General features: G+C 37.3%; 1 protein-coding gene across 1 annotated transcript in view; it reads right to left on the reverse strand.

Annotated features, from left to right (window-relative positions):
* ADGRA3 (adhesion G protein-coupled receptor A3) overlaps positions 1–25,210 on the reverse strand; it is a 108,255-nt gene that overhangs the window by 51,945 nt on the left and 31,100 nt on the right. The window contains exons 2-7 of the mRNA XM_036921012.2: positions 22,735–22,806; positions 14,753–14,824; positions 9,734–9,805; positions 6,557–6,628; positions 4,161–4,321; positions 2,063–2,276 (exon numbers count right to left, since the gene is read on the reverse strand). Of these exons, the coding sequence (XP_036776907.2) occupies positions 2,063–2,276; positions 4,161–4,321; positions 6,557–6,628; positions 9,734–9,805; positions 14,753–14,824; positions 22,735–22,806 (663 nt within the window). The remainder of the gene's footprint in view (positions 1–2,062; positions 2,277–4,160; positions 4,322–6,556; positions 6,629–9,733; positions 9,806–14,752; positions 14,825–22,734; positions 22,807–25,210) is intronic.

The raw sequence follows: 25,210 nt of genomic DNA on the forward strand, positions 1-25,210 counted from the left end.
GGGTAAAGGAATTCTCACTCTCCATATGAAAGATTTTCACCTTAATCATGGCCCTACCAACAAATATGAGGAAACACTGACATCCTTAAGAACTGATTCTTTTGCAGTGCTATAAAGGATTTAAAGTATGACTTGCAGAAATAAATTTACAAAGTTAATCTAGTTACTTTATAGTCACAAAATTTAAAATTCTAAATTAAGCAAAGCCCTTTTAGAAAAGAGTTCTGTAATTTTTAAAGCTTTATTGTTGTATTATGTCTATTATTATCTATTCATACAATAAAGTGCTTACAGTGCACTATTTGATGAGTTTTAACATACGTATATGCTTATGAAATTAGCACCACAGTAAAAATAACACAACAATTAAGATTCTTCTCACTGGGACCTAATACACTGTTTCTAACAATTTTATCCTCTAGTAAAGGGACTCAGTTTCTGGTAATAGCAGAGTAGCTCCTATCAAACTGTGCTCCTTGCAGTTAACAACTATAAGCTCTGGACCAACTTCAAATGACAACTATCTCAACATGTGTATGGTGACCCAAAGCAAGCACTGGGCACTAAGTCCAGGAAAAAGTTTTTAATGGTTTTGCCCAAGGACAAGTCCTACTGAGTAGAAATTCACCTTACTGGTTGAAAGATCAGAGGACAGAGGTAGAAAGGAACCTGGCTGGATGCCCAAACTTTTGCATATAAAATCCACCCTATCTCTAACTAACTCCTGACCTATACAAAGACCTCAAGCAGATTTCAGCGGCTGCCTACCACAGAAGAGGCTGAGCTAAGAGTTTGAGTTTAGCCATGCCAACTGTTTGAGGAAACAAAACCAGCTGTCTTCAGACAAACAGAACAGAATTCAGAGTCAAGGGTCAGCAAACTTTTTCTTCAAAGGCCAGACAGTAAGTATTTTAGGCTTTGCTGGCCAAGAAGCAATGTTATGTAGATATTTATATAACCATCTGAAATGTAAACACTTAAAATTGTATTAAACATTCTTAGCTCATTAGCCTAGCAGGCCAGATTTGGCCCATAGGCTGTTTTGCCAACTTCTCTATAGCAAATCTTTCATCAGTGTCCAGGATAGAATCTGACATTCTGACAAAGGAAAATATGAACCACATTCAAAAGAAAGGTAATCAGTTATGATTATCCCAACATGTTGTAACTGACAGGCAAGAATTTAAAAGCATCCACTGTGTATGTTAGAAGACATAAATGAAAATATGCATCTGTGTAAAAACCAATAGGAAATAGAAATTATAAAATAGAATATCATACCCCAAAAACTCTCAGACATGATTCTTAACTAAGAGAACCTTTAGTTTTTTTATTGTTTTTTCATTAGCACTTTTGTGAGTCTACAGTGATACTATCCCACAATGCCCTCACAGTTTAGAAACACACAATCTACTCCTAGATATTCAAGCCAAGTTCTGTCACTACAAAATTGGCAGGATGGAAGGGAAAAAGAAGAAGAGACACAGAGACACACAAAAAGAGATAGAGAGAGAGAGAGAAGGCACAAAGAGGGTGGGGGGACTAAAAGAAAGGGAAAATTCAATGCTTACGGATTAAGATTTTTACCAAAATAAAATATCTGGTGAGCAATTAACACATATTTTTACTTGTTTTTTACACATTATAAAGTTCATTCAAATCAATCATTTTGGGGCTTGCACCAGTCATAAGGTTGACAGGACAGGTGTTATATTCTTGTACTAGCTGGGTAGAGAAAGGAAGTATCATAAAATGTAGTATTAATAAGACATTGAAAATCAGTGAGAAAATCTGAGTTTAGCATCAGGATATGTTCAGAAGTTGAACAAAATACCTTGTAATTTTCTTAACAGTGTTCCCTTATATTCTAGGTTTTTTTCCCCAAAACTGAACGGAAAAGACAGCTATTTAATTTTAGAAGCTAAGTAACCATCAGGAAAATGAATGTCAGATGTTTGCAGGTGTAAATGCAAGAAGAAAAAATATTAATTGAAATTCCAACTAAACATAATTCTGAAATAATAAATAAAATCCACAGAGAAACTCATCAAAAAACACTTACCTTGCTATCAATGAGCAGTTGTGAATCATGTTCTTTTCAACAAAGATACCTTGTGATTCATCAGTTTCAACTATTCGCCCATCCTGATACCATAATACTTGCATATCCTGATCAATATATGAAGCCATGCACTGGAAGGGAAGGCTGTCTCCTTCAAACACAACTTGACGATGAGATGGAGTCATATAGAAAGATGGCAATTCAAGAGGAGGATCTAAAGACAGTAAAAGACTCAGTAAGCATATACTGTATTCAGACTCCAGAATTAAAAGTTACAGAAATCTCATTAAAATTTTAAAAATGAAAAAATATTCCTCAGTAACCAGCACTTTATGCTAGCACCAATAAGGCTGCTACTAAGATAAGTGGGTCCCAGATGAAAATAAGATTAGTAAAATTAAAATGAAACCATTTCTTAATCAGTTCTGACATTTAGAGTTGTTCCTTTCTGGTGGTTTCACAAGACTATCAGAAAACCACAAAAGCAATATTAAAAGAACAAATCATAAAATAATAATCTGGAGAATGGAACTGCTGATATATATATATATATATAAAATTTTAAAATACATTTTGGAAACTGTATTACCTTTGAGTAAATACTAGTTTTGGTTATAAAGTACTCAATGCAGAAAATTTTAGAACAAAAATTTAAACGCAAAAGGAACAGAAAAAAAAATTAAGATCCCATATTTTATAATCAATTTTTAAAAGTTGACATATTTCCTTCCAGCCAGAAAAATGAAAGGAAGACATTTCAAATATACATGTAAAAATGTACACAAATACTGTGGGCTTGTGGGCTCCTTAAAGTCTTTAAGGTATTTAGTTCACTGTCTTAACATATTAATTCTATTTTTAATAGTCTATCCTAAAGAATAATAGCACATATGCAAAGACATACACAAGTAAATTAATCCTTGCACTGTTTATGGAATGAGAAAAAACCACCTAAATATGCAATAATAAGGAAATTGTTGCGTTATAGCTACATCTATATAAGGAATTGGCATGCAACTACTTTATATGATGAGGAAACTAAGCTTACATCATCTCAAGTTTTAAAACATTATAAAATATCACTGGAGATAATGATCAAAACATAGGAAAAAGGTGCAGAAAATAATACACCAAGGTATCTTTGACATCAGCTACCTCTGAATATTAAGAATATAAAATGGGCTTTGTTGTTCTGCTTTTAGTTGATTTTTTTCATTTTTGAGGTATAATTGAGAAGATTGTAAGATAAAGTGCACATCTTAACGATTTGATATACATATACATTTTTCTCATGAATTCATGAATCTTAATTTTAATCCATAAGCATATTTTACTTGTGAAACAATAATGATAATAAAGACAAGAGGAAAACAATGATAGTATTGTTTATTTTCAAATACAAAGACTAACCTGAAATCTCTATCATGTTAAGGATTATTTTTGGTTTACCATTTTTTCTTTTTTCATTTGACAAATGGTAAATATGTTATTTCTGTGTGGTCTTCAGAAAGTCTTCAAAATCATGACTTTCAATAGCTGCATACTATGAGTGAATGTGTCACAAGTAATTAAACCAATCTCCTACTTTTGAGAATTTAGACTATCCCAATACATAAAATCTGATGGTTTACATACATAGCAGATCATTTCATATGAATTAATTAGTACATGTAAAATTACTGGATCAAATTATATCAATTCTTTAAGAACACTGGTACACATTGCCAAACTACACTTCAAAACAGCTGTTATGATTCATACTCCCACCAATAATCAGTATGACTTCATCCTGAGATTTTACTAATATTAATGAATTCCTGATTTACCAACTGATAGAAAACCTGAAGATGTAGGCTATTCTTTAAAATCAGTATTCATAAAGCTGCTAAGAACCTGAGCACCTTAAACACCAATTGAAAAGATGTTTTTTAATCTAGCTGACTTAATTGTTGGCATAAACTAAGTATTATCAAATCCATGAAGATTAATGGTTGTAATCAGTCCCATCAAAGTGTAAAAAGAATTTTATTGCTTGTCAAGAAAACCATGGTAGCACGTAAATTACAGTAAATATGTTCTGTTTTTCTTTCTCTCTTACCGCATGTGAGCAATTCCTGCTTCACACCTGTGACTGGCTGGGCCTGAAGAGATTTAGGATAAACGCACCGCGTGTCCCGCACAGTGATATTTCTCTCCTTTACCCAGCGATGCATCCATAGTATGTTACAATCACACAGAAGATACTCAGTCTGAAATTCTCTGTAGCATACACAATAACAATTAGAGATTACAAGGAGAAAATTAAAGAGTATTTTTGCTTTGGGTCCTGCTTTGGGTGGCAAGCGCTGGGCAGCTCACCCTTACATGTCACATATCATCAACCGGTCATGGTCTCCTCTCCAATGACAAGGTGCACGGAATATCCAACCCCAGCATTCTTCCCCACTGATCTTGGGACTGATTATGCTTTCCACCAAAGTTGGTATGCACACAAAATCCATTCATCATCTCTCTTTTATGCAACAAACTTTTTAATCCCAAGGTTCTGGAACACCAAATCCAATACTGGAGCTTGAAGCCTCCCCCAATTTTTCCAGCATCACTGACATGTTCTTGGCTTAATACCTACAAACTCTCCTAATTAATTTTGGCAACACAAAGCAATATGTGACTGTTTCCCATGGTTTCATTCTGTGTCTGACTAGACTGTAAATTCATCAGGACTGGGGACTATTTCTGACATTCTTCTGCTAAGTACCAAGTGATATCACAGATATTTACAAACTTAAGGGATACAGACTCAACTAACCAAAAGTATAATAAAGAATACCTCACACTTAATATGGAAGAAAATAGAGAAGTATCTTTACATGAGGCAAGAAGTTTTACAATTTGGCACTCGGATGTAAGAAACAAAGAGGACATACATAGCTTGCATATAAACATGATACTTTCTTGAATACCTGTTTAAAAAAGTACTAACTATTCATGTGCTAAATGCTACACTAAGTCCAGCTAATAAAAATAAATGCAGATATTGTCCCATCTACCTGAAAGACACTATGAAATATGAAGAACAAAATGTAAATACAACTAAAACAGAATGTAACATGTTCTATACAAATAAACTAAAATGCCAAGAGCAAACAACCAGTGAGCTCCTAATGCAGATCATGTCATGCACTGACTGGCCCAGGCTGCTTCTTCATCTCACAGTTGGGCATAAAAGGTGGGGGGCGGGGGGCGGGGAGGTAATGAGACACAACAAAGAGGAAGTGTATATTTTAAAAACAAGCCTACAACAAAAGGATGACCAATTCGACTTTTAATTCTAAGCACCACCTTCTGGTCAGTTTCCAGCACCATCAGGTAAAAACACTGGCAATTTTTCATAACTTTTGGATGAAAATGCTTCCTACATTCTGCTGCCCAGATTCTTCTTTGCAGTTTTATTTCCTCCACTTCACAGAGATGGCTTGCTTGAATCTACTAAATATGCCAAAAGGAGACGTTTTCACTAAAAAGCAGCCTTCTGGATAAGAACAGCAGCACTACCAACAAACCCAGGTAGTTTTGATAGAGATCGGTACCCTGCAGGTACAAATAAGTGGTCCACTGTGACCGCGAGATGCTAGGGGAATGCCTAACAGATCAGCTCCGTTCCAATGAAAGTTGTTAAATGAGATATAAATGATAGGTTGAGACAATAAGGAGAGGAGGAGGAAAGAAGTCTGCATACGGCAGAGAGAGACACTGGTAGGGAAGTGCCTTTCTATTCCTTAGAAAAAGAGACTCGATCTCTGAAGTTATACACAATAAAAATTTGAAAAACATTATATTATATTCCAATAGAAATTAGGGTAACATAGTTTGAAATATATTAAAGTTTATCTGGTAAGGCAATTACTTTCAAAAGTAACTCCTGTACAATCTTGCAGTTAACAAAACTGATTTGAGGAAAATAAAATAAAATAAACCGATTCTAAAGCTACACAGAGCTCTTTTAAATATTATTTTTCATTGACTTCTTAAAGCAGGCATTCTACATAAACATTCCAAGAAATGTCAGTAAAGCATTTTGAATTCAGTTTGGAGAAGGGGTTACAGGCCAAAATAAAATCCCTAAAGTATAAAATATTCTTAACTATAAATTCTTCAAAGGGAGGGGTATTTTATACTTGAGGGATTTAGTCAAACAATATTTTCTAATTTGAAAACAAAGCCAAAGAAAAAGAATTACCAATTTATTTACTCTGAGTTTATATTAGAGAGATACAGTGTTCTAAGGAGAAAATAGTCATCACAGTCTAAAGCACACTTAAATTTTTTGATGTTTTTCAGTGTGAATGGAAGCTCTCAAGTGGTTTTTGTTTTGTTTTGTTTTGCAAAATCACAAGATTTCCCCATGAAGTTTCTTAAATCATATAATAACAATTTTTAATTTTCAACAACTAAAATATATTTATCAAGACAGGAAAAAATATTCTTACTTACAAAGAGCGTAATGAGCCAAGATAATCAAAAGTTCCTTGAGATAATGAAGAAAACAAATTCCCTGAAAGGTTTCTGGAGAAAGAGAAATAATTTCATTTTAAAAAATACTAACAGCTACATGTCATTTTATACTATTTCCTATTTCCTAAAGTGTCCTATAATCATTAAATAATGTTATAAAGAATTTGACAGTTATTTTAAAGTTTATGAAAAGGGAAATACTTAGTAATTTTCTCCAATAAATATTTTCTAGTAAACATTTTCTCCAAAATTGAAGAAATGTTCTCAACCTTTAATAGTGCTACATAAGGATTTTTCTATGAAATATCAGATGAACCTGAAAAAGTCCCCTTTCTGAGTTAGACCTTTCAGTCACACTCTCATTACAAGTTACTCTCATATGTTCACCCGTATCATTTAAGAAAGCAAAAATTTTTTAAAAGAATGACCTGAATGATCAGCAGCAGGAATCCACAGTTACTGAAGGAAAGATGTGAGCAGAGGGGAATGAGTCCCGGGTTTAAAATCAAAGACTTGGGATATAATTCAACACTGGCCTTGGGCAAATGACCTAACCTCTCTCATTTCCCCTGTATTAGATGACTTTGGTAAATACCTAAACCCTTGCAAAGTTTTGTATGAATTAAAGTCTGAAAACCCCATGAGACAATCTGAGTGGTTTGTTACACCCATAATGTGACCGAACTATTTCTTCTACCCTTGACTATGAGCTCCAGGAGTGGAGAGACTTGTGCATCATATTTCCTGGGGTACCTCTGGTAGCTAATAATATGCTGGGGTAAACAGTAGATGCTCAATAGTGGCTGACAGTTCAGGATATGACTCTATCTCCAGGAAGTGCCTGATATCAAACAGGACTGATGTCCCTGGGAATTTGGCAGCATGATCCCCCACCACAGTATCTGTTCTACGCCTGCTGTGGTATCAAGAATAGATAAAATCCAGATGTAGAATTCTCAAAGAAGTCGTCCTGAGACCTGTGAGGAGGCCTGCCTGCCCTCCCCAGACTGCTGAGTACTGTAAGGGTGGGGACCTGCAGCAATCAATGTATTCCATACCTCATTAGTAATTATATTCTCTTTTTCACTTGTTAGACTGAGAAAATTCTCCAAGTCTGAAATACAAATTGTTAAAAGCCTTCACAACCAGCACACAGGCTGGCTCGGAGATCTCAAAAATACGCGATTGCAAGTATCCTGAGTCTAAAACTCGTATCCAAAGTGTCCTGGTCCACAGCTCCAGAACCATATCAACCCAAATTATTATAATCAGCTCTACTGCAATGCATTCCTGAATGTTAAGAAGCTACTTCAATTGCCAATTTTCTTAGAACACTTTTAAAAGATATAAGGCAGGTGATTTCTGTATATGCCACAGATCGCTGCATTTAAAAGAGCCACAATAGTCTATGACTATATGGGCTACAAAACCATCTCAATCAAATCTCAAAATAGGAAACTTGGTGATGCTGTTTCTATGCTTTAATGATTCTTCTGGATAAATGTCCGTTGTGTTCTGTGACCTGTATGCTCTCACAACAGGTTTCAGAAAATTGGTAAAAATATAAGAGACAACCCAAACTAAAACTTCCAAAAACTTTAGCTTTTGAGGCAGGAGACAAGAAAAATGGTAAGAAAATAGTAACTTGCTCTAATGTAAGCACTGTCCCATCCAGTTCTTTTATCTAAAAAGCATTTGCTGACAGGTCAAAAATGCCTAGGCCAAAGCTATAAATTCATCTGAATTAAAGTCAACACAACAGTAGAATCTAGGCTCTTTTTCATCATTTGAGCCATACCTATCCAAAAACGCAGTCCTTACAACCCAAAATACAAAGCTCTCAAAAAGCACTGAAATAAAACTGTTTGCAATGCAGCTATAAAAAAAAAAGGAAAATGCAACTGATTTGGTTGGTTAACTTCAGGTTACAAATAAAGCTGTCTACCAAATCAATCCTTTATTTAAAAACACAAATTTGGCTATATCTTTCCTCCAAAATTAAACGGTGCACTGAAAAACAACACAAATTTGCTAAGAAGGAGCACTTTGTTCTACTCTAACAAGTGATTTTTGAAGTCCTCTCCCTTACTGTATAGATGAAATGACCTGTTTACTTTTAAAGTTATTATTTACTATTAAAGTTATTTTTAAAGCCTTTTTAAAGTTGACATGAAATAGGAGAAACAATCTAAAAAGCTATTGAAAGAACCAGGCAGATAACCTTTATACTCAACACTCCACCCTAAATCCTGCATTTCATCCTTTACCCTATTCCCAGACCGCTATTCTCTAAAACATGACTTTATGCCATTTTCTGACATGTCTTTCAGTGGCTTCCTATCATTTAATCAGTTCTAAGCCCATCTGCTTTTCCTATGTTCCCACATAAAGCTCTATTATAGGTAATCAGCCTTATTTCTGGTTACTCCCAAACAGAGCCTCTTCATTTTAAAAATTAAAATATATTTGATGAATATTATATATTATATGAATGATATACAAGGTTTTTTCTGCATTTATATTAGACACAAAAAGTAAGACAGATACAGACAATTCAAATGTTAATTAACCCTTTTAACAATCTGAGGTAGTATCAATCCCACTTTCAGATGAAAAATAGAAAAGCCCAGAAAAGCTAAGCAACTCATTCCAAATCATAAGGTCAGAGGCACGATTCAAATGGTCACTTTACTCCTAACACCACTGGCCTTCCATTTGACAAGCTGGCCTCCCTCTTATTTCCATGTCCATGCATCATTTGCTCAGCTTCTTTTCCTAGAATTTCTAACAATCCAAATCATTGCAATTTCTGGGCCATCAGCTCAAGTTTTACCTCTTCCAAGAAATTTACGCAGCGTAACAAAGCTTTTGGTCATATCTCTCACCATGAATGTGTTCTCTGACACATAAACTGCATATTTTTTTGTGTCTGTCCATGTGTGTGTTTGTGTGTGTGTGTACAGGCAAATGCAACAGCATATTATATTCTGAGGACATTACAGATGCATGATTAAACTTCCAGCTCCTTATCCCCTACTGCTTCTATAACCCCTACAGTTGTTATTTTACTATTACACATACTGTAGGCATCCATACACATCCAGGTACTACTTCAAAGCCTTCCTCATACTTTAACAGGAAAGAAAGGATACTTACAGCCTAACCAGATTAGTGAGTCCTCGAAATATGTCTGCATTCAGACATCCTATTCGATTGTTTGTTAAATCCCTGAGAAAGAGGAAAAACGTGTCTCCAATTAGTACTTTGGTTAAAGAAAGTTTTACCCATTCACTATTCAAGAACAGCACCCAGGTATTATATAAGACCTTACTTTTCAGCGTCTCTGAGATTTTTACCTTCTGTAAATGGATAAGGATATTACTGAGAGAATAAATAATCCTTGCTTTCACTTACTTCTGGCACATACAAGCTAAACGCTATTTAATTATAGTGCCCTGTAGGTATGTATTTCAAGCATTTACTCCTGTAAAATGACTCAAGATAAAACAGGAGTAATAAAAATAAAACTCCATCTACCTTACTGGATGTGATACAATTCTTCTGATGACCTTCACAGCTAACTGTCCTGGGGGAAGTAAGGAAGAGCTCAGTCTAAGCTGACATCTAACAGGCAATGGACAAAAGGGCAAATTATCAAAAATGCTGGAATGTGTATTTGCTTAAGAACATCTGAAGCATAGTACTTTCTAACTTCATTCCTCAAACACTTGGAAGTTTTGACTGTAATGAAAAATAAAAAACAACTGAATTAGCTCTTACTTTACAGATCTATCATTTCATCCCCAGCAAACTTAACTTTAACAATAACCAGGTTAATGGCCCAATTATTTTCCAGTCACTCCTAACTTCTCATAGTTCCTCTTAAATGCTACTTTTCAAAATATTTTTTCTTTTTTTCTCAATCTATGAAACTTTTTATCTATGTAAAACATTTAAGTAAATATTTTGTTCTATCTTTTTTCACTATTTTTCTTCATACCATGAACAGTAAACACAATTTTACATGTTAACCAGATTTTAATTGGAAGTTGATAAATAACAATTTCTGTAACCTTCAAAAAAGACAGCAGCCTGCCGTTCATAATTTTTCATCAGCATACTTAGCAAACTCTATGTATGAAAACCCTAATATAATGTATCTTCAGTTGTTATTTGGATTTATTCATCCATTTGATTTTCAATAAAATAATTCAAAGAAGCCTTCTAAACCAAACTCTCAAAAAATATATTTTTTAAATTTTCTTCAATGTCCATTTTATTCTCTGTAATAGAGAAGTACCCTCTTTACGGAAGCAATTTGCACCACCCATTTTCTAAACTAAAACTGTTGGATCCTAAATTGTATACTTGGCTATGGAGAAAATAGGTTTGGTCTGACTAGAAATTATAGGGACATAACATGTGAATCAGGTACCTCTGCATTAAATTTTCAGGTGTTTCAAAAGCTGGCTTAGGTATAATCCTGGTGTTACAACATTTCATACCTCTCCCTTCCCTTTCTCATGGCAACTTTTGACAAAAGAATCTTAAACAATACAAATCTTTATCTGTCTTGGTATGCTCCAGCTCCAACTCCTTAGAATATTAAAACTAAGTATTTAATTGTGTGGTACTATTTAAATTCTAGCTGTTTTTCTTTTTTTTCTGGGTCTTGCTGTTTAAGAAAATTAGGCATCATCTTGTGAATTGTTGCTTAAACAAGCATTTCTGGGCTCTATTCATTATCTTGTCTCAATTCTGAGCTTTAATGGTGTAATTAGCATTGATTCTTTGGGAAACAATTTCATTATAGCTATACCTATTTAAAGTGGTATTTAGGTATTGATAACGGGCTTTCATTTGGATTAAGAATCAGCTTGAACTTGTTGACAAAGCAAAAGAGAAACTGAGTGGGTCTAGGTTTTACCTACTTCTTGTAGCTTATCCCTCAGAAAGCCACTTAATCTTCCTGATTCAAATTATCTATAAAATAAAGGCAAAGGCATGGTACACTTACAAGAACACTTTAAGTGTGGCTGTCGAGTGAGATGTACAACTGAAATGAATGATTTAGAATCTCATAAGGAAAAGTGCCAATTTCCATAAGCAACTAGCAAACATCACTACTGCAAAGCATCTTTACATCTCATTGAGTTTATATAGAGGACTCTCTCAACTTGCAAGATGTATACCATAAATTCAACTACAAGTCAGCTATTTGGAATTAAGAATATATTTTCTAGTGGAAAGAACATAATAAAAGCCAATTATCTTCCTAGGCAAGAACACAAGAGACTACTAAATGTATAATGAAATGAAAAAATGCTAAGGTGAAATGCCTGGGACAATATCAGTAATGAAATGCTACTGAACAAGAAATTATTTATTTATGTATTTGGATGTCAGTATCCTTAAAACATCCTGATGACACTGCTTTTTATTAACAGTCAAATTCCCCTCAACCCCTATCTTCACTCGGAGCTATTATCACCATTAATCTTCCCCAAAAAGCTGTGAATACAGTGGTGTGGATCACTAAGATATCTTGTCAGGCAGTCTGAGGTTATACCCTTCCCTTGGGAAAAAAATTTCTAGAAGTTCTCAAAGTTTGGCATCAGAATCACCAAGAGGGACCATTAAACAAAGACAATTTGACCTCAGCCCCAGTGTCTGACAATATGGGTCTCGTACCTACACTCATGCTTCCTATCTGAGGACTCATGTTCCTCGGCACTGATTCCAACTGACCTGCTGATACAACGTATCCTGGTGAGAAGCACAAAGAAAGTGACTCACCATGCATCAAGTTCATTTAGCTGCTGTCCCTGCACTCCCCTAATGACTCCGTTTCTGGAGGTGGATGCAGCCTGCTGGGGGTGTTCCATCCTCCTGCCTGTGTCAGTATGGCTGAGCCCTAACAGCTTCCAAGCCTCTTAGCAGCTGAGCTCTAGCTACTGCTCCATCTCTCTGTGAGTCCAAATCTATATCCAGGCTCTTGGTCAGTGTATATAATTCCACTATATACCCCTCAAGGGGTTCCTGAGTTACCTTTATCTCTCTGGAGACTGGTTCACTGTTGGGCCACATTAATGGACTCAGTTACTTTCTATTTTCTAAATTGATGCTGACTGCTCTCTGACCACTTTGATTACACTGCTATGCCTGGTTGATACTACTTTTCCTGAACTCTAAACTGAACTCTAAACCTTGATCCACTGCAGTTCTGATGCCTACCTAATGCCTATCCTCCTCCAACTCTCACCTTCCTTACCTATGACTCTAGTCTCTATCAGCACCACTGACCCACCCTAGATGGGCCAGTTTTTCTGACTGGTTTCATGGAGAAGCCTTAACTGGGAAGTAATGCAGAGTGGGAAGAAAAATACAGATTAGTAGCAAGACTCTTGCAGCCATCCCGGCTTCCAAGGGCACACAAAGCCTAAGAAAAGCAATGAACCCCCATCGGGCATCCTCAAGAAAAGCGATGTTAGTGAAATTCCCTACAACACAGTCCTGATGAAAATTTTAAATAATTTTACAAGATGAAGAGAAAACCTTGGGACTGCTACTATTCCTTTATCTTCCAGAATTCTGAACCTTAAGACTGCCCAAGAGAGGGAACTGAGAGGAGAGCTCACATAGCAAGTTTTATATGAAAGAGATAATTTTACTAGCAAAGGTATTAAGAAAAAAAAAAAAAACCTGCAAAAATAGCACACCCAACTCTTACAACTGGATCTGACCATCAAAAGGAACAGGTTCTGAATGACAGAATAGATTCAAAAGATCAAAATTATTAGGATGGAAGGTCAGGGTCAAAAATTTAAGTAAGGTATGGCATGATTAAACTAAGAGCAAACATAGCTGGTTTTACACAAATAATACGTAAAACAAAACTTAAAGAAATATCCAGGTACCTTCAATACTCAAAAAAATAAAACAAAAACTTAAATAACAAGAAAGTAAGATAAAACCAAAAAAAGAGGGAGCTCGCTCAAGAGCATGCCAGGGGCCAGCTGAAAGCATGACTGTTAGGCAGGAGGGCAAGCAGCTGGTCTCCGTCCCCAGTATCTTCTGTCCTGGTTCTCTGAACTTCAGTGACTCCCCATGGCCATCAAAAGGATTCTGAAACACAAACCTGACCATGTCAACTCCTTATTCAAAAAGTTCTGCTAGTCCCCCACTGCCTAAAGAATACATGCAGAATTCTTCAAGGTGGCAGAAGGTCATCACAAACCAACATATGCCTAGTCCCTTCCTAAGAGCCTAATCTTCCAACATTCTTTTCCCCCTCTGTACTTTATGCTCTGGCCAGAGAACTAAACTGTTGTCCCAAGAGACGTGTTCTTTCACACCTAAGTCCACTCTACATAGAACACTCTGTTATTCAACATGCATTCATCGACCTCAAATCTAAAGGCTGCTTGCTCTTACATCAGGCCATTCTCCTCTCAGGTAGTCCCTCCTTTCCCTGACAGAGGATGATGATGATGATTATCTGTTACAGCACAGGTGTGCACGTTAGGATGTATTTTCATCATCAATTGGACCCCAAGAGTCTGTGAGCTCATCCAGAAAAGTTAGGGTATTAAACAGCCAGCACTTACTAAATGCCTTTGGAAGGAATAAAGGATGGTAGGACAGTCCAGGTGGCTTGAGGGTAGCATTACCTGTGAAATACAAGCATGCTCACAACAGCAACTGTGGCAATAGCACGAGAAAAGGTTGAAGGGAGTTGCTTAGCTTCAGAAGTAATAAAAGCTGGGGTGCAAGCTTTTATTATTGTGTACATAAAATATACAAAAAATGGCAAGGCTTGAAATCATTAATAGAAAGGGGCGTCAACTGATGACATTTTTAACAGATAAAATTTGAATGCATTCCTAACTTGAAAATCATCTACCAATTATAACTGCTGACACAGCCAATACAGTAAGGATTTTATTAGCCTAAGAGGGATACAAACCATAAAACAAATTAAATAGCTGTACAAATCAACTGTCCCTTAATCTACTTACACTAAATACTCTCTGCTTTTCCTAGCATGGACCTGGCCAGGTGAACTTCTAATATTGTTAAAAACCCATTTTTTAAAAATCTTGTTAGAGCTCACAGTAGGTTAACAGTTATTAATAAAAGGAACAGGTCAAACTAATGAGCAATTCAAACACTTACAATCTTTTTAGTGATGACAGTCCCCAGAAGGCACCTGGATCTATACTACTAATAAGATTGTTTCGGAGGTCCCTGTTAAAAGTAGAATAAAGTAAGTCATTCATATATTACACTGTAAAATATGTAAGCACATTGCAGTTACCTCCTACACAGAAAACAACACTAACAATAATAATGGGAAGAAAAGAAAGCCAAAAAGGTTATCCCCAGAAGTAAATGCCAGAGCCGGAATTCAAATCTAAGAAATCTGGCTCTAAAGCCATTTGTTTTGGCCAATATAAGAACAAAGGGTATATGTCCTAATATTATTCAAATTCAAAGTTATAAGTACACTACAATCTTATGCGTTATCTCTACAAGTTCTTCCTTAGTGTGCTATACTTTTGTTTTCAAAATAAATCAGAGACTGTATTTGTAATTAAACTGAAATTTTAAAATCATTTCCAAAAATACACAACTCTAAAATTTATGTCATTTGGTTTTTCATATTTTTCCCTCCGTGAACTTCTATGGATAAGTTTTCTATAAAATAAAAATGTGAGACTTTACAATATACATCTCAAAGCAAAGACCCAGCAGCCTGCTGCGAAATATCATCTTCAAGACAGTCACTCTTTACTCCCGTTCATCCGGTCTACGGCCCTGCCATGTCAGCACTCCACCGCTGGGGGCGCAGCAGTGAGCGCCACAGCCACATCCTTCCACCCACGTGGACTCGGGGGTCACCTGCTAAGAAGGCTGCTCTCTTCTGGGTGCCTGGGCACAGCTGGGGACTCCTAGGTCGCCCCATACAAGACCTCACAGAGAGCTGACAACCAGCTACAGGAGTGCTTAGAAGCAGAACAGTGGCCCATTTCCCCCAACCACATTCATGCCAGCAGCCGGTCCAACACTTCAGCTTCGCCCAGACACCTGGCGGGCCCGTTTGTCGGGACTCCCTCTGAACCTTGCCCACTGCAGGCTACAACGGCCTCTGGTCATCTCTCAGGGCACCTGATGTCAGACTGTGAGCAGAAACTCTGTGCAACTTCTCATTTTCCTTCTCTTCCCTATAACAGCAACACTGCTCCTTCCCCATGTGAGCTCCACTCCTTATTTATAGTGATGTGGGGAAGCCCATGGAGTTGGTGAAACAATGCAGAAATGCAGAGTAACGCTCAGTATGCACACAGGCAGCAGGTACCTCATGGGCTCCTTTGGCCCCTTGTTTATTTTAGATGAGATTTAAAAGGCCTTCCTAGAAGTACATCCTGGACCACTGGTACTACCTGTTAGTACAACTGAGGGGACATGTCTCCAGTATCTTTGATAACAAATGCTCTATCATGGGTTTTAGCCAGTGCCCAGGCAGTCTGAAGATCCTCAGTTTGCCTTCTCAAACTCCTCCAACTCAGAAAGCATCTGACTTTCCTTGTCTACTTTTGCTTAAGTAAAGGACCCCCGAGCAAGTCTTACCAGGGTGAGCCCGATGCACACGTCTTCTGCTATCCCATTATGTACACTCATTCAATTTCACTGTCCCATCACCTAATGAAAACTGATGTATGGCCTCCTCTTAACAGGCTATTTTTTCTAACAGCTCATTTTAACTATCAGTATAGAGAATTTATAATTTGGGGGTTGGTTTCTGGACAGAGTTCCTGGAAATTTCACAAAAACATTCGGAGATCGGCCCTCTGCTCATGGCAAGGCTGGCTTTCTTGACACTGTCATTGACTATGGCTTCCCATGCTGTCCACACTGTTTAATACATGGTGGTAGAGATTGATTAGAAATTCTCAAGAAAGTTTCTCTGGAGGTGCAACCGATGAATCCTGTGTGTCAGGCCCTCCAGCAAATCCTGTCCTGTTTTTCTTGCATCTGACTCCAATTCCAACCATCAGGCATTCTTCAGCAGTGAGGGGTAGAGTTGCAATTCCATGACCTTCCCCAAATCAGAACCAGACTTTCCTATATAAAACTGAACTCCTCCAGTACCTTTCAGCTCTTTAAAAAAAGGAAATGACTACTAAACATAAAACCTATGCTCTGATTACCATTACTAAATAAGTATTTCACGGTATCTCAAACACCATGGCCTTAGTAATTGGTATAATTACATGACTCTGCTCTAACTAAACTAAACCTAGGGCCTGGGGGGACAGAAATGGATGGGGACAGGGAGTAGCTATTTCCATTGGTTTGATTAGAGGACAAGAGGTAATCCTGGAGTTGCCAGTGCCCTTTTGCTACCACGTGGAGGAGGCCTCTCCAAATATGGCCAAAAGATAGAAAAAACAGAATTAATGCTGAGTCCTTAGATCCAGCAAAGCCTGAAGTCCAGCTCTAGTTCTGGGATCCTAGGTACACAAATCAGGAAATTCAGTGAATTGGTATCTGTCATTTATCATCCCATTAAGATCTCACAATCAATCCTAGGAGGTATTATCATTGTTTCAGATGAGGAAACTCAACTCATGTGCAAAAAGATCATAAAATTAAGCCAACTTCTTGCTGACCAGTGGCCAAGCCAGAAGTCAGGATTTAAATACCCTGTTCTGACTGATACAGTGAGGATTTACTAAAGGAACCAAGTAAATTTATAAATACTGCAAGAAGGAGACAGGTAAAGCAAAAGCATGCCAAAAGGCTGGCATGGTTACATCAAGGTGCTAGACATATTCTTTTAACTTCTCTGGATGTTTGAAAAATTTAAAATACATAGAAAAATATTATTACTCATGGTTCCAGCCTTCCAGTTACGTCTGAAAGCCAACCATCTCTCCATCCTCCTCACTGTCATCACCCAGCCCAGGTTATATACCACACAGTTCCAGCTCATGTTCCTCCTTCACTCATCCAATCCCCATTTAAAGTGATCTTTCTAAATATAAATCTGATCATGTGCTAGTTAAAACCTCCAGACACTCCCAAGTCCCCTCAGAAGAAAGTTAAAATTCTGCAAAGTAGCTTATAAGGCTCCCATGGCCCTGGCCTTGCCTATTCTTCCTACTCCAACTCTGACTTAGCATTCTACCCAACATTTGTCATTAACACTCCCCAATCTCTCTCTTAATATATTCTAGTCATATTAAAGATGTTCCTGAAAAGTCCTATTTCTCTCACCTCTAGACCTCTGCACATGGCTTCCCCGTCTTTGACACACATCTCAATCTCCCCTAGCCTGTATCCTCCCCTCTATTCTGCTTCTCTTGCCTGCATAGCTCCTACTCATCCTTTAGGCCTTGGAGTAAACACCATTTCCTCCCCCAGAAAAACACATCTGAACAACAGAGCCCTGCGCTTTCCCCGCCAGGGAAAAGCTTGTCACACTCTACTCTGATGGCTTTGACCATCTCCACGGAGTGACCCGAAGTTCCACAAAGGCCAGGGCAACACACATACAATATACGGAGAGTGGATGAAATAGTGCTGGAGTCTGAATGTTTTCCCAAAAAAATTCATGTTGAAATCCTAACTCCTAAGTGATGGAGTTAGCAGATGGGATCTTTGAGAGGGGATTGGGTCATGAGGGCAGAGGCCTAATGAATGAGATGGATGCCCTTATAAAAGACCCCAGAGAACTCCCACGTCCCTTTCTGCCACGTGAGGCTATAGCAGAATGGCAGCCAACCTAGAAAGTGGTCTCACTGGTCCCGAATATGCTCATGTCTTGGTCTGGCACTTCCCAGCCTCCAGAATTAAAGGTTGAGAAATAAATGTGTGCTGTTTATAAGCAACTCTGTATGATACTTTGTTATAGAAGCCACAACAGACCAAAACAGATGGTAAATGGATGAAAAAGTCAACCATGGCTAAGGGACAGAATTACATTACCTGACCTTTACTATAAAAATCTTTTTAGTAAATTATAGTTAGCCACAAAATCACTGTGATATTCATAAAGTCAGACAATGTAGAGACTGCTATATCTCATTTAAAACCACTTAAGTATCTAATAAAGGTCATGATGTCTGTGACCATCCCATAATTCAGCAAACATGTATATGAGTAGGCTTATTCCAATATAAAGGAAAAAAATGACAACAAATTGTTACCAATTATTGAATCTGGGTAAGCAAATTGGTGAGAGGCAATTACTACATTATTCTTTCCATTTTTCTGTATGTTTGAAAATTTTCGTAAAAAAAATTTTTGAGTCTGACTTTTTAAGTCCCAGAGAGTACAATTAATCAATCATCTGGCCCAATTATTAGTTCCTACCTCCCCCTTACAACTGACCCCAATCCTACACCTCAAAGAGATAAGATGATTTTAGGAGAAAATTCAGTCAGTGTGCTCTTGACTTATATTGATTGCATAGGCAGAAAGCTCTACAAATAGAAATATACAATGTCAGTTCCATTTTTAAAAAACATGTTTCTCTTTTCAAATTTTAAACACCTTCTATAACAAGAATTGTTTTAGCTAAAGCAGTACATAAATTTGTGATCAGCGACATACTGCATGTGTTTCTACAAAATACCTCTCATGAATAACTATGTACTGTAATGATTTAAAGAGACATCTTTTCATAAAAATCCTTGACATACTATATAAACTTAATAATAGCCATATTAATCAAGCATTGCCAAAAGATACTCATAGTCAGATTCTCTCATTTAACATCCCCCTTCCCTTCACCCACCCACAGCTTCCCTAGTGAACATGAGTTGACTTGTATAACTATCGATTTGACTATGTTGAACCACTAAAATATAAGTGAAAAGATACACACATTAAACAAAATTAAAGGGATATGCTAACAGTTCTTGGGGAAAAAAAAGCTAGCTCCTTTAGGAAAGAAGGCAAAGTATATCATATAAAATGCTTTTTGAAACCTCTACTCAGAAAGGCTTCAACACTACAGAAAATAATTCTCTGGCATTAGAGAAAATCAAGAATCAGGACAGCCTCAGCGGTCAGTCAGTTCCACCCATTCCTCAGATCGACCCTTCTCAATGTCAATGAAAATCAATCCTCAAAAAACTAGTTTCCAAGATGTCAAAAGAATTTGGGTATTTTATCCTAAGAATAAAGACCCCAAATGCTAAATTAAAGAAAAACTCAATCTACATATTCCTAGAGGAAAAAAAAAAAAGCACACATTCTTCTACTTTCTTATAAGGGCCAAGAAAAACAAACGATGGAAACAAGATGTGACTGCAAGTGGCTGTATTCAGGAGATGACCCCGGGACACACCATCAGGAAAGCGGGGAGGTGAGAGCAGGAAGGGGAGGAAGCTGACCAAAGGGGTGTTGCTGCGGATTTCTCTCTGGCCGGCTGAGACTCAATCCCTGGGGAACCGTGAAAGACGGTGTAGAACACGCCTTAGGGTCGCCCCCGAGAGGGGAGGCAGTAGGTGGTTGTCCACCAACTGCTGTCTGCCACTGGGTGTGGGTTCCTGGGGTCAGGGGCAGGTGGGGTGGCTCTCACTCCAGTCCTGCAGCACAGAAAGCTCTCGGGCTCACATTCAGAAGACTCAGGGGGAGAGACACAGAATGGTTAGCGGTGAGGAACAAGTTCTGCTACAGTATATAAGTAACTTTGAAAAATTCGAAAATGATGTCAGTTACAAAACCCTTAAGTCATTTACGGGACCAGCTATGTCTTAGGTTGGGATCCCCAGAAGTAGTCCAGATCACTTCTAATTCCCACTGCCATCCGGTAGGCTCCTGTACAGAGAGCTCTCTCTCTCCACGAGTAACACCATCGTGGGTCACAAATGACTTAAGCATTTTATTAAGGGTTTTGGCCCCTCTCTCTTTTCTTCTCATGGTCAGAACAATAAAAGCCTAGCCGCACACCTCTTTTTCTTTCTTTCTGAAGTGTTCTGTTCTGCAAATACTGTGTGGGAGGCAGGCTGCAGCTGGGCATGCATGGCCCCCTCACGTTGCAGCAGTAGGGCCAAGATGCAGGTTTGGGCTTAGAAGTGTCTGCAGAAAATGCTAAGCTTCAGGTCTGCTTAGGTGCTTCCCAACAGAGGAGGCCTGGGCCCCAAAGTCACTACTGGGGTTTAGGTCTTAGTCCCCCATTAATATGTCTTTCCAAGCCCCCTGTGCACATGTGTGCGTGTGTGTGTGTGTGTGTGTACATATCTGTGCTTCTGCAAAAGAGAGGTGGAGCTCTGGGATTCAGGTATACACAGGTCTCTGGCTAAAAGCAATCACAGCAGCATCTTAACATCAACTAATATGTTTGTGGCAATGGAGTATGTTTCTAAGATGTAAAGACAGTTATCTTTAATAAGTGACTGAAAATAGGTCAAAGACCAAAAGGGAATTAAAAAGTAAATGTTAAGAGGATAGTAATTCACACCACAGCATAGAACATCAGTTATGCTGTCCATACTTTCTGTGATGGACCTCAAAAAACACAGCAATCCTAGCTGCCAAAAATAAAGCATGTTTCTAAACACAGCAAAAACCATTAAAAGCCAGGAATGCCTGTCATCCTTCCTCTGCAAAAAGAAGATCATAATGATCCTCCAATTATTAACTGAACACCTACTCAATGCCTGACAATGTGCTACATGCTAAAGGTGTTTGTCGACCACAGTCACTTTTCTTACCAGAAACAGAGGATCTAATGGTAAAGTACTGCATCATACAACTAACAGTGCAGGGGCAGCCATGCTTCAGCAAGGTCCCCACAGCTTCCCGACTCTGCTTAGTGGGATGCGTCCTACTCCCCTGTCTCCAGTGCGTGGGCTCCAGCCCAAGCCGGCAAGGACTTTCCTTCCCCCAAAGAGCCCTGAGCAAGTCTTGACTCACTTAAATTAGCTCAAATGCCCATTCCTGAACCAGCAACCATGAAATGTGTGTAAGAACTATCCTTAGCCAAGTCAGGTTTGGAGCTGAGGTGTGAACAGCAACCTCAGAGGCACGTGGACCATGTGGACTATGACTGGAGTACTTGAATGAAAACAGAAAAAAAAAATCTGAGCATGGAACACTGCTGTGCCATGAACATTTTATATGCATGTGTGCACATGGACATATATGTATATGTATTGAATGTGTTGCTATGTATGTATAGGGAAATGCATAAATATAACCTAAGGTAAAGACCTTTAAACTAAAAAAAAAAAACAGAGACCTATATAAAAGGATAAGGAAGATCTCTAGACAGTGTATGTTTACATAACACATCAGTTAACAGAGCAATGAAGTCTTTTGGGAGTACAATTGCGGGAAAAGGTGCTTGGTGAAATGGTCAAGGAAAAGTCACATAAAAGCACAGAAAGTGAATCAAAGAGAATTAAGAAAATGAGAAAAGTTTGTTATACAAAAGAAATGGACGTGCTCAGTGTATGGCTGCTCTGTTATATTATCCTGAAATGTTTTCCTAAATGTATGAGGAATATGGGAATTTGAAACAAGATCCTAGAATAGCATTCAGTATATAAACAGATTAACTATCCACTGTGTAAAATTCACCAAGGCAGAAAATAAATGCTACTTTGTAACATATCAGATCATAAGCAAATCCAGACCTAATTGCTAAGCAAAACAAAATTATTATAAAGACCATCTGAATAAAATATCAAAGTTTATCCACAAGTTTGCCCCCTTGATGTGTTTTTAAATCTATATGACATACACATTTCATGACAGAATTTCAGAACAGCATCTATGCTTTCAAAGCCAGTAGTCAGTAAACTATGACCCCACAGACTACTTCATAAATAGTCACCTCCACATCAATTCACTTCTTTATTGTAGACTGCTGCTTTCGCACGACAATGGCAGAACTGAGTCACTGTGACAGAGACCACATGGCCCACAAAGCCTAAATTATTTACTATCTGGTCCTTTACAGAAATTCTGTCCACCTCTGCTTTAGCCAATTGTTTTCTAAAATACAATTCTTGAAATTTTTCATAATCAAATCTTGGAAGAACTCAATTTTTGTTTGGAAAAGTTGAGGGCATAGTAATAGATTTACAATGAAAATGCACTCAGTAAAATAACAGTAAGAAATGATAATAAAAAATACTCACAATCTTTCAAGGAGACTTAACCCAGAGAATGAGCCATTCTTCAGTTCAGATATTTTATTGTTACTCAGAATCCTAAAAATGACAGGGAAAAAAAATGTGAGTTGCCTAATATACCAAAGTAATTTAGCTCATTATGTTGAAATCTGTGAGGAATTCTAAGAAGTCACATATTACCCAAAGAACTGAGATGCCTGACAAAAAGAACTTCTTTCTCTTTGAGACACCCACCTAAAATAGATCACTTGCACATTATGTCACCTCTTAAATTGTTCCTGTCACACTTAACTAAAACTTTTTAAATAAAAAGGAAGAGAAGTCAACACAAAATAGCTCTAAATTCAACAGAATAAAGAATGGCATACACATTTATATAATTAATCAACGTAAGTCAAATGCTTATTTAAAACCTGGAAATATGTTAGAAAAATGTAACATAATCTAAAAATATTGACTTAACAAAGAAAGAACACATCCTCTAGATATCACTTCAATAATGCTGAATATCATTTGTAATGTCATAATATACAAATCTACACCTGTATTTGTGAAAATATGCTTTCTGCATGCACTCATAGACACAGGTAGCTATATCACAATATCATATCTCATTTATCAGGACAGTGTTTTATAAAAAAATGAACTGAAGACAAAAATTTGTTAAAAGAAGTCATAGTTAAGCCACCCCCATGGCAGGACTTGCCTAAGAAGAGTCTGCATCCATCGTCTCACTTCCTCACTAGGCTTGAATGCAAATAATGAGCTCCCATAAAGAGAGCAAAAATCCCCTGATTTAGGGGACATCAAGCTAAGAAAATGAGAAAACCAAAAGATCAGAGTAATGTTAATGTGTCATGATTACACTAGACTTTTCTGTGGGATCATTATTAGGAGCACCTTAAGTCAAGGACTGCCAGCATGTGAAGCCTAGAACTACAGCTTTCAAGCTAAGCTGATCTTAGGGAAGTCACCCCACCTCTCTGTAAGCATTCCCCATTTATAAGGGAAGAAAAATACCTACTTCATCAACACTAGAAAGTAATTAGAAAATACCTGACATATTCAACGAGTATTCATTAAATTTCAGATGCTTTTTTCTAAGACACACATCCTTCCCCCTTTTAATGTTTCTTGCAATTCAAATATATTGCTGTGTAGTATTGTTGCCTCTCCCCAAAGGTGTTGTTATACTAAAGCAAGACCAAGGCTTTCAACCACTGGCACCAAGAAAAACATTCCAATTAAAATACATTACACCGTTTTCTCCAATCAAAACTGCAAAAGTTTTAGTTGTCCCAGCAAAAGCAAACACAGCTTTGTACAGGGCCACAAAGGTCACGGAAACAAGCTTTCTCAAGCAGCTGCCAGGGCACACCCAAGAGCTTCCAACCTTGTTATCACAGGTGTGGATGCTAAACTAACAAGCAACCAAATCTGACAAGAAGTATATTCAATGACCTTACTTTAGCACGACAAACAACAGACAAAAACTAGAAACTACCAAAGAGGTCCATGTATAGAAGAGGAAGTGTTAAACAAATTACGGTACCTCCAAGCAACAAACTTTAATGCATCCATTAAAAAATGATTCTTTCAAAGGAAACCTGATGCAAAGGAAATGCTTACAGTAAGTTAAAAAAGCAAACAACAAATGTGATACCACTGATTGAAAAGAATGCACGCGGAGACCAAAAAATAAAATACTGGAGAGAAACACATAATAATCACTGTCTCTTAGTGATGAGGCTCCCATTAGTTTCTCTTTTATTCTTTATAATCTTGTAGTACCTCTTGAAATATCCAGAAGACTCTCATTTTTTAAATATTTTATTCTTCTAATGATAAACTTTAAGTATCTTCAAAACTAAGTACAGCTCGAATTTGAGTTAATTTTGAATACAAGTGTATCTCAGAAACAAAAACTGAATACTTCATGCTTTGAGATTAAAGACTCCCATTTATTTATTTATATTCAAAAAAATGTTTATGTGGTGACAGTTACAGGTGCTATTAATAAACAGGCACCAAAGTAGGGCAAAGAACAGTGGTGTTGATACCCAGGATCCAGGGCTTTAACTAAGACCTCATCAGGAATAAATGATTTAGTTTGCGACAGTCACTTCACTTTTCTGGTCAGACTTCAATTTCATCACTTTTCAGATGGAAAAAAATCAGGCCAGAATGACCACCAAGATCTCTTTCAGTTTCTTTAAATATTCTACAATTATTCGTGTTTTAATGAGCAAAGCTGACAAATTTGATGGTGACTGAAAATTTATAACCAATAAACCAGAAATAAGGAAATAAAGGAAAACTACACAACCTAACAGGTTCCATGACATTCACACCCTGTTGATGAGTGAAGAATGAAACCCAAATGTGGAAGCAGTTTGTAAGAAACTGAATCACACTCACTGGGATTCAGTATTGCTTCAGCAAAAGGACTGTCATTTGCTCAGCCATTAAGGCTTTAGTACAG

The sequence above is a fragment of the Manis pentadactyla genome, chromosome 5 (genome assembly GCF_030020395.1).
Source record: "Manis pentadactyla isolate mManPen7 chromosome 5, mManPen7.hap1, whole genome shotgun sequence".
NCBI lineage: Eukaryota > Metazoa > Chordata > Mammalia > Pholidota > Manidae > Manis > Manis pentadactyla.